Below are 10,244 nucleotides of genomic sequence, written 5' to 3'. Positions count from 1 at the left end.
TTTTCGACGGTTGATTTGTTTCTTTAACAACATAACTACTTATTTGGAATTAAACATGTCTTTAAATGGTGAAGAAATATTATAAAAAATAATAGATTAATTATATCTCAATGAACTGATCAATGTTGATTCAATACATTTGAATCCCCAGTTTAAACAATTGTCTTTTTTTTTATGTTTGAACATTTCTTCCCCCTTGTGGGGATACCTGGAAATGAGATTGAAAAGGCAAAATAAATGAGATAATAAATAATTACAATATTGTTCGTGAAATTGTCCATGTAAATCGAAGGGAAACGTTTTTGAATAATTTAATATATTTTATTAAATATCTTCAAATCTCACTCCTATAAAATGTAAGTAAGTAAGTAATTTATATTTATAGAGCGTTTTTCTAGACCAGGGTTACAAAGCGCTTAAACAATAAAATAAAATACTCATACAATACAATACATATACTAAAAAGATCAAGATAACACTGAGAAAAACATAGGTGTCCCAGAAAATCAGGGAAAAGCCTGCACTAATAAAAAAGTCTTAAGATGTTTCTTGAAGGAGTCAGTAGATCCATCAAACACAGAGAGAGAGGAAGATCGTTCCAAAGTTTAGGAGCAAGGGTGAAAGGCTGGATCAGATCAGTGATGTAATTATCTAGTAATACAATTAAATGCGTTCTTTTCAGATTGCTGTTTATTCCTATTAAGTTGGGTAAAATAAAATGAAAAAAAAATCAATCCAAATTATAATTTGCAAGGGAACCGTACATGAACCACCCAATTTAACACCAGCATTCCAGAAAAACAACGTTGACTTAAGTGAAATGCCTTTGATGACAGCAAATACAGCTGGACACGAGTTTGTTGTCGTTGTTATATTAACTTTGTGGGTCACACAAGAAAATATTTTTGAGACAAACAGGAATTATGGTGCGGCTTTCTTTTTGTCATCTTTGAGTAATTAATGTCACCAGAAGTTATTTAAAATGTTGTGAGTAAGGCATATCCAAAGGAGACAGCACGTAGTTTGAGGATTCACCCTTTGACCTTTTCTTCTTCCTTCACATATCGGTGCCAGTTAGAGTGAACCTCTGACAGCTAAAGGGCCTCTCGGCACCAAAAGGTCACTGTTTAGTATTTACTTTTACAGTTTGTTCCAGTTTCGTGTAGCAGCTGCAGTTTGTGACCTATTTAGACGTGGATGTATCGGATGGAATGTTATTAGTGAGTGAATGCAAGCAAATAAAAATGTCTGTGAAATATTTACATCAAATTGATTGTTTGCTGAAACTGTAATCTTAGTTTAAGGTGTTTTTGTTTTCACTAGAATGACTCTCATCATGTCAACAACAATTCAACTTATTTATTTCTGTCTTAAATACAAATACAAAGTAACACTCCTTTGGCCTGAAACATTCACTCCACTTGTAACTCAAATTAGCAGCATTTCTTATTAAGCTCTTTTTTTTGTATAAATTAAGAAAATAGAGTTTAATTTAAATACAATCTCAAGTTTTTACAAGGAACAATCATTGGTTTTGTAAACATATGAACTTGAAATAGAGAAATGTTTTACACTTTGATGCCTTAAAAGGTTCTGGCTGCTCTTGTGTCAAGTCTGGAAGCAGCACAGTGTCTCAGTGCGAACGGATCATCCAGCTCCACCGGTCCGACATTCATATCCGGTGCTGAAATTCTGCTCTTAATCATGTCTGGGCTCATTCACTGTTTTTGACTACAGCTGTTCCAGGTTTGAAGTTCTTCTTAGGACTCCGCCATGATCTCACTCTTCTGGGTTCAGGCTGCAGCGACGTTGGAACTCTTGGCCGTGCTCATGGATCCATTTGTTAGCCACTGAAACGCACATAAATCAAAGCTGAGCTGGCTAAAAGAAGTGTTCAGAAGGCCCACATGTGATTCGATATGGATGCTAATATCAACCACATGTTTGTTCCAGAAGAGAAGATTGGGCTGCACTCAACTTAAGGTTGAAAGTAAGGTGAAGACACACAAATGCTAACGTGACTGAATTTAAGCCGTACAGCCTTGTGGTACTTTGATGAATCTGTCATTTACTTAAGGACAGAAACTTATTCATTTTTATATTTCTGAAGATTTCTTTATGGTTTTTATTTTCTCTATTGAACTAAACATTTCGTTTTCTAAAAATAAAATATAAATATAATGTAATGTAATATTAACTATTATATTTGAAATGTATTCTATAATTATTTTATTTATTTATTTTTGTATTTATCTACATAGTGAATGTTTTATTTATTTATTTATTCCCAGTATGACCCAAAAAAAAAATATTTAATAATAATTATATAAAATATTAAACTGTATAAAACCATTTTTATCTAATATATCTTCCCCAGGAGTGCCTAAATACAGTATAATGTTGTCACAATAGAACTATGCGATCATTAAATTACAAGATTTCGTTTTATTTTTTTTACATTTAACTTTCAGTACAGTAAAGTACAGTCAAAACTGTGATATGTCAATCACTCACCCCACTTGTCCCCTAGCAACACAGGACAGCCAGCATGAAGCGTGTCATCATCGCCTTCACCGTTTCTGCGAAGATTCCACCAGAAGATGGCAGAGTTCTGCACAGAGAGGTTTAGAAGCTTTTTTTTTACATCAGTCTCAGTAGCTTCACTAAGATTGAGGAAAGATTTTCATTAAAGTCCCTCCTCATTTCCCTGCAAAATAAGGTGTGGAGACGTTACATTTCAAAAGTGCTACCATTGAACCTCAGGAGTGGCTCAGTGACTTCAGAACAGCGAGCGGACACAATACCAGCAGTGTGATAAGTGCAATCCTCGGGTTGTTGTTACTGTCACAGAAACTCGCAGCTTTTTGACAGCTGCTGGAGAATGTGAGCGAGGCGCGGAGTGAAATGGCTTCAGGCAGACACTGACAGAGGAGAAGGTTTGCTGACTTACTTCCACCACTGGAACGCTGAAGTTGGCATAGATGAAGGCCGTGGAACCACCTGCCTGGACAGAGCTGAGCTGTGGAAAGAACATTCCTTCAGAAACGTCTCTAATGTTCAGAGATTTGAGAGTGTTTCTTTAAACTCTGCAAACATCTCTACAGTCGAATGGGTGCAGTGTTTGAATACATACCACCATGGAAGTGGAATCATTTCACTATTAACACAAGTGATAAAGACAGAGTTTTTTATATGTTTTTTAAATTAATACATAGATTTGTGTTTAAAATAAATACATACAATTTAAGATATTGATCCTGTAGATGAAGACCATATACTCATTAAGACAAAGTCTTACATCAGTTATCACAAAAGAGGAAAGACCCTGACATATATGAGAACAAATGACGACCTAATGAAAGATGAACTTTTGCTGATTTAACAGTAAACGATAAAAGAATTAAAGTAAGAATCCAACATTTAAACTATGTTTATTTTACCATCTAACATGATTATAGGGAAAAAAAGATCTAACATCAACAAAATCTTTTGTAATGAAAATAATTTAACATTTGAATTAACCAAGGAATAGAGATAATCTAAAATCTTCAATGAAAGCAAGGGATGTTGATGGACTGTCGCACTGTAGATTAGCAGGAGATAACCTAACACACTAAAACGTGCAAGTAAGAATGGTAAACAGAGAAATCACATTTATGACCAGAAACTGATTAGACCCACCCCTAGTGGGTTCTCGGAATTGGACAGACGAAGACATATGGGTCACTTTTGGGGTCAAAGAAAAAAACCTGTTGTTGTTACACTCACATATATCATAAAAGTTGCCACTCGGTTCCCAGTTTTCAGCTTGTACACAGGACTTGTCGAGGACTGTGTTGAAAAAAACTGTCAGTAATACCTAAAAACGAAAATAAAGATTTTGGGACAGTACCGTGGCGTGGTCAAAGTGTGGCTCATAATGACCTCCTATCCCATAATTCACCACCTGCAGGTACTCTCCGTACGGATTCTTCACATTCAGACCAGTCAGCGTGGAGATCCTCTGGTCCAGCTTCTCCACAATGGAGCTGGCCGAACCTTTGAGCCAGGCACTACAGTAGACACACAAAAAACTGCTTCTTTACTACTGCTTGCTTTTCAAACAGCCAAATAAAGAGGTCATAAAAGGTTCAGCGTATTGTACCTCTTGCTGATGCGATAATCAGCCGTCGCTTGTTTCTCTCCAGCTGCCACCACAGATCTTTTCAACTTGAAAACACACACAGAAAACTTTATTAAAGTTCTTATCGAAATATGAAATATTCAAATGTGAGGGAGGCTTCATGATTTTCTTAACTTGAATGGCAATGGTTTATTTTCAGTGGTACAAACCTTTAACAAGGTTCTATTCTAATGTCAATCATCAATTTGGCCTCAGAACTAAACGCATCCTCTGTAAATTCTCCTCTTTAAGGAGGTCGGTTACATTTCCAGTGGGTCCACATCATGTTCTTAAATTTTCGAGGAGACGCTAAATAATATATCAGAAAAAAAGGAATTTTAATGTTTCATATTTGATATTATCCTGACGGAAATCATGTTAATACAGTAGAACAACATGCTTTTTTTCATTGTCTATTTTATATATTATTAATATATATATTTCTAATGGATAGGTATGGAGAAAAATGAAAAAACAATTAGAAAAACTATTATATTTTTTTAATTAAATTACGGGACCAAAATCATAAAAAAAGTTGACTTTAGTGTCAAAAATTCCAAATTTGTTTGGAGTTAATTGGAGCAATTAAGTTGAGTTAATTTCTTTTTTTTTATTATTTTTTTTTTTTAGAAAAGTCTGTTTGGAGAAGTAAACTGACATAATACACATATGTATTTATGCTATAGGTTTGGACAGTCCAACTCACAATTTAGTAATTTAGTGCTTATCATAACGCCGTACAATATCTCAATACTTTATCATGTTTAATTAAGTTTATATGTGATTTAAGATTGTTATATTGATTCTGAGTTTCTATTTAGTAACAAAATAATGTTTTTATAAAACATATAAATGTTTTTCTAGTTAAAATAGTATGTTTTCTGACATTTGACAACCCACAATATTCTTTTTAGTTTTTTAATTGTCTATTAGACCAAACATTTTATTCTTATTTATTGACAGAAAAAGTGGTCATCTTAAACCTTCCACGTACGTATTTAGAGAACAAGGTATTAATTGACTCCACACTCACACACTCCAAGCCTGTTTTCAATCAACCCAGCATGCTGAAATAATGAAGAAATAAGTGCGTGGCTTTCCATCTCAGCAAAGAACTCGGGAATTATCTAACGGCGCCAAACCTCAGCGAAGTTTTCGGGCACTGGTCATGAGTGACTTACTTAGGACTTGGCTGAGGAAAAGTGCAGCGAGAGGATTAAACTAACAGTGAAGTAGAACTGAAGCACGATCACCGGGACAGTTTGAGACGCTTAGCAAAGTTGTCACAGTAAAGTATCCTTCATTCCCTCCCGCCTCGCCAACGGCTTGGAGTGAGACCAAGTCATGTTCTTTCGGGTCTTTCCAGGAGTTTATTTTTTTCCAGCGGGGAAAGGTAGAGGGTTGGCTGCATATTCCCAACCTCCCAGGACGAATGCATTCCTGGATGAACACTAGCATTAAATACTTAGAGCCATCTCTCTTATGAAGCAGCCAGGAATGAATATAAGATTTTTATAATGAATAAGGAGTTTTTTGAGGCACCGTTCATTTTCAAAAACGGTAAAATACCACACAGAAGGATCCTGAATATTGCTGCTGCTGACATTTGCTTGATTGTGTTTAGTTTCCTTCACTCGCCCCTGCAGTTTTGGATTCGTTCAGACATTTTGAAGTGCTTATGTTACAGACAAGAGAGAATAACTTGACTTGTCTCATATGAAACATTTCGAGGGATTACCGTGGACGGTCACATCTGCTTCTGATTAGCCTCATCAGTCTGGAATCAAGCACTTCATCAAATGTCTCGACGACTTTCCACATACACTGGTTTGGTTGGTCTTGTCATTCTCTCTCGCTACTTTATTCCGTTTCATTTTTCCTCCTTGCGTTTCCATGGCCTCACATTCATGTGGCATTTTGATTCCGTTCACAATAAGTCTTTCCTAAACCACTTTGGCTGACTGAACATGACGGAGCATGAGCTCACGGAAGCCCATGCACACAGTGAACACGGCACTCACTCCGAGCTGGGCGACTCCCTTGATGTCGTCACTCTCTGAGTCAGTGATGAAGTCGTGGTACAGAACCACATACGGCTGCAGGCTCAGAACCTCCCGCTTCACCGGCGACAGGCGCAGAGCCGAGCTGTTGTTGGTGAAGTAGTCGCAGAAGAGTTGAGGGTTTTTGTAATGGACCTGCTGTGAGATGATAATACACACAAGTTTTCAAGGGTTAAAGTCTTGGAGAATAAATAATACTAACAGACTCACACTGCAGAGAACATTTGTGACTGAGACACGACTTTCATTAGATACCTGTGATCTTTGAGTCCGACAGAGACTCTCATAGGTGTCTCTGGTCCCTGAATGATTCGACGACGGTCTCTTCAAGCCTGTGCCTGGTCCAGGTGGATTCTTGACTAACAACCTCTCATATTTTTCTACATTCTGTAGGACTCTTTCGTTCAGTGGATCTGCAAGAACCAAACAAACATGTCAAGAATGATTCTCTTAACACCAGCATCCGAGAAGATCTTAAGTGCATACTGTGATGCAGTATCTCCTGGGAGAGACTCAGAGCATGCGAGACGTTTCCTGTCTGAAACACAAACAGAGATATACAGTAAGTTGTTATGCACGACACGTTTTCATTTCTCCATGTGGATGACCTTAAAGTGAGAGAAGGCCAGATGATCCAGAGCATCCTCCAGAGTTCCTGCATCCTCCGGGATCCAGTCTCGCTCAGAACCTCTGAACAGACGTACAGATTCCTCTAACCACGGCACGGAGTGGTAGTAGTCTTCTTGCTCATAGGCAACCTGGGATACATGACACAACAGCATTAGTGTTAACAGCACAGAGAGGGATTACTCACTACAAAACATGGTTTAAGATCATAACAATAAAACATAGCTGTCAAGTAATCCAATATCAGTTTGTTTGTATCTAAAGGTCAACATAATAAAAGCCTATTTCTATCATAGCACAAAACATTTCTGCATAGGTGTTTACAATTAACACAAAACTGAGTTGGCTTATTAGCCTCAAACACAGAAATAACACGATAAAAACATTGTTTAAAATAGTCACAAACATACAAATCTTGTCTTTCCTTAAACAACATATTTCATACAGTTTTAAGAGAAGAGAAAATAAAAGCACAGAGATTGGGGTTTTTCTTCACAAGAACATTTTTAGAAAAAAGTACATACACTAAATACACTAATATAATGAGCCCAAAAGTTTTTCCAAATATAACAAGTAAGAATTGTTTAGACTTTATTTTGTAACAAATAATAACTTTAAAAATATTCGTATTTTCACATAATGAAATAATCAATTAGTTTATCATTTGACTTCAGTTGAACCTTGTCTAGCCATAGCCTGTATCAGCTCTTCTATCGTTCTACCAGTCAGTTATTTACTTTACAACTACACTTTAAGTTAACCAGTGCATATAAGAAACAAATTAAAAAAATTAAAAAAAACATATATTTTGAAAACTATGGCTAGTGCAAGCTCACATGACTGGCAGTAGTACCTATACTACGACATGTCACAAATACCAGCATTTTTTAAACTCAATACACCAAATAGGTTGTAATATGATAATAATATTGATTATTATTAAACGTCATTCATCCTCTCTCTGGCCACAATATAACACTACCACCGAGGAAAGTGGTTCTCTCTCCATACACGACTGCAGGGAGATAATGTTATTTACATATGGAAGAGGCCTCTGCTCCCACACATGCCCCACCCTCACACATCAGCAGATGATCCATGAGCGATGTTGTTTTTGAAAGGAAGAACTCCCGACTCTGCTGCCTGTTTTCTCACCCACACCCGCTCCGAACCACATCACCCCCATCCTCAAAGAACTCCACTGGACCCCGGGGCACCGAGCCTTCTCTGCTGCTGCCCCCACACTCTGGAACTCACTCCCTCAACCCCTCAGGAACTCTGACTCACTCCAGAATTTCAAATCACTCCTCAAAACTCACCTGTTCAAAACTGCCTTCTCTTGATAGTCTTCCCTGTCCTTCTGTTATCTGAATTGCGTTTACTCTTTATGTAAGGCGTGTTTGTGTGTCCCAAAAAAGCGCTAAATAAATATCATGTTTATTATTATTATTATTATTATTATCATTATATTGTTCTCTACTCTAGCTAGGATGAATGAACATAATTACCAGAATTGTTAATAAATGCAATTTAAATTACATTTTGGTCAAAATGGTAAAATCCTTATGTTAACCAACATTTTTAATAAAGTGAAATGAAAATATTTAGTCAATAAATTAAAAAATAATGTTTATTTTACCCAAAATGTCAGAGTAAACATAGGATTGAGTTAGGTTACATTTTAATGCTTAAACTTGTACAGAATAAATGTTCTATTGCCTGATTAGATAAATATAGTAAGGTAACCTGACACCATAATGTATTTTTTATCTCTGCAGAAAATCCCAAATGTTTTGCACTTCGGTTGTCTTATATGAAGCAGTAAACAAGACACAACAGAGTGGACTTTTGTTATCAGGCACGAACCTTCCCGACCCAAAAACAGTCGTCTCCAGTCAGTGGGACGGACACAGTTGGCGTGTGAATGTCAGTAAGTTTGCCATCCGACACTCTCTGGAATTGACCTCTGGCAAGACCTGCGACTTGCAGTGAGTACACATCCTGCAGCCTCATCAGGCCCCTCGCAGCCCCCTGGAGGTCTTCCAGCTCGGGCAGATCTGCCTCTTCCTCCTCGTAACTGGACCTAAGGGCTGCAGAGTGATAGATAAACTGGGGGGGATGGGTGCTGACATCCAGTCATTACCACCAGATGTGTGCGTGAGGAAGACCCACCTTGTGTGTTCTCCTCCGCCTCGTTGCTGTAGATCACATTCAGCCACTCGGACTGCAGCCGCTTGATCAGTGTGAAGGACAAAAGAGGGTTCGACATGGAGGAGGTTTCTGAGCCGCCATAGATTTTACTGTGGAGGTCCAACACCTTGGTGTGAAACCTGAGGAGAAAAACCCCTATGTCACAAAAGAAAGAGGACCTTCACAAGCATAGAGTTGTATTCAAACTTGGAGTCTTGCTCCCCCACCCCACGCCCTCCCAACTGCAGTTAAAAACAACCAGAGAACAAAAGTAAAAATCTGAACATTATGATAGAAAATATTAAAACATCCTGTCCAAAAATGACAATGACAACAGTACACATGTAATTTTGTATTTAAATGTCTGAATGGTCACAATGGTGAGCCTTAAAATACATTAATTATATTTCCCCAACTTTCCCTGTCACTTTTCATGGTACTGACCACTGCACAGTGAGTAAGCATTGGGGCCAAAAGAGGGAGGAAGTCAGGTCTAATAATTTCCAGGCATAATAAATCAAATGAAATATGTTATGGTAAAATTGCAATAGGAGCCTTGGATTGTGACGTCACTCTGCTCACGCGGTGATGTCACCCACAGGACACAGGATGGTAAGTAACAGAATCATCCTACATTCTCCAAACTTTTCATTAAAAAAAATACAAGCTCATTAAAAGTAAAGTAGCTTCTGTTAGTTCGATGCTACGGTAAAGATTTTGAATGAGTGGATCCTCACCGGCGGAAGTCCTCCAGTCGCTCCACTTCACGATCGATGTACGTCCTCAAATAATCGATCAACTTTCTCTCGACATGAATCGCCTGCTTCACGTTGAGCAGCGAGGTGTACATCTCAGCCTCGCACGCGACCATCAGGAGACCAAGAAGCCAGCAGACACATGCAACATGCTTCATCTCCAGCACGACTGCAGCCCAGGACTGAGCGTTTGGAGCCACGACCAGGAGAACCGCGACCCAATGGTGGTCTTTTTGAAATTTAGAAATCTCTCTGCAATTCATTAACAAAAGTGATTTTGTTCAATTTTGAATGTAAATTCTGTTTTTTTGTTGTATTTTTAAAATAGGCATTCGCGTAATTATTTATTGCACTATTGTATTAGATTGATTTATTGATCCCAATGTTATTCTAGAATGAATTGTAATACAATTGTATACAATAGTCTCCATAAAATGTTTCCATTATAAA

At 37.6% G+C, this 10,244-nt stretch overlaps 1 protein-coding gene across 1 annotated transcript; it reads right to left on the bottom strand.

The window, feature by feature from the left end:
- Positions 1 to 1,380: 1,380 nt before the first annotated feature.
- p4ha3 (prolyl 4-hydroxylase, alpha polypeptide III) lies at positions 1,381 to 9,952 on the bottom strand. Its single transcript, XM_087795579.1, has 13 exons — positions 9,777 to 9,952; positions 9,022 to 9,179; positions 8,716 to 8,939; positions 6,831 to 6,980; positions 6,709 to 6,760; positions 6,478 to 6,635; positions 6,184 to 6,360; positions 4,145 to 4,209; positions 3,893 to 4,052; positions 3,769 to 3,831; positions 2,951 to 3,019; positions 2,515 to 2,611; positions 1,381 to 1,850 (listed from the first exon to the last, which is right to left on the bottom strand). The coding sequence occupies exons 1-13, from the start codon at positions 9,950 to 9,952 to the stop codon at positions 1,780 to 1,782; spliced, it is 1,620 nt and encodes a 539-aa protein (XP_087651705.1). The 3' UTR covers positions 1,381 to 1,779.
- Positions 9,953 to 10,244: the final 292 nt, after the last annotated feature.

The sequence above is a fragment of the Callionymus lyra genome, chromosome 7 (assembly GCF_982586985.1).
Source record: "Callionymus lyra chromosome 7, fCalLyr1.hap1.1, whole genome shotgun sequence".
NCBI classification, from domain to species: domain Eukaryota; kingdom Metazoa; phylum Chordata; class Actinopteri; order Syngnathiformes; family Callionymidae; genus Callionymus; species Callionymus lyra.
The sequence above is the reverse complement of the archived record's forward strand: the minus strand, read 5'-3'. Positions and strand labels throughout refer to the sequence as shown.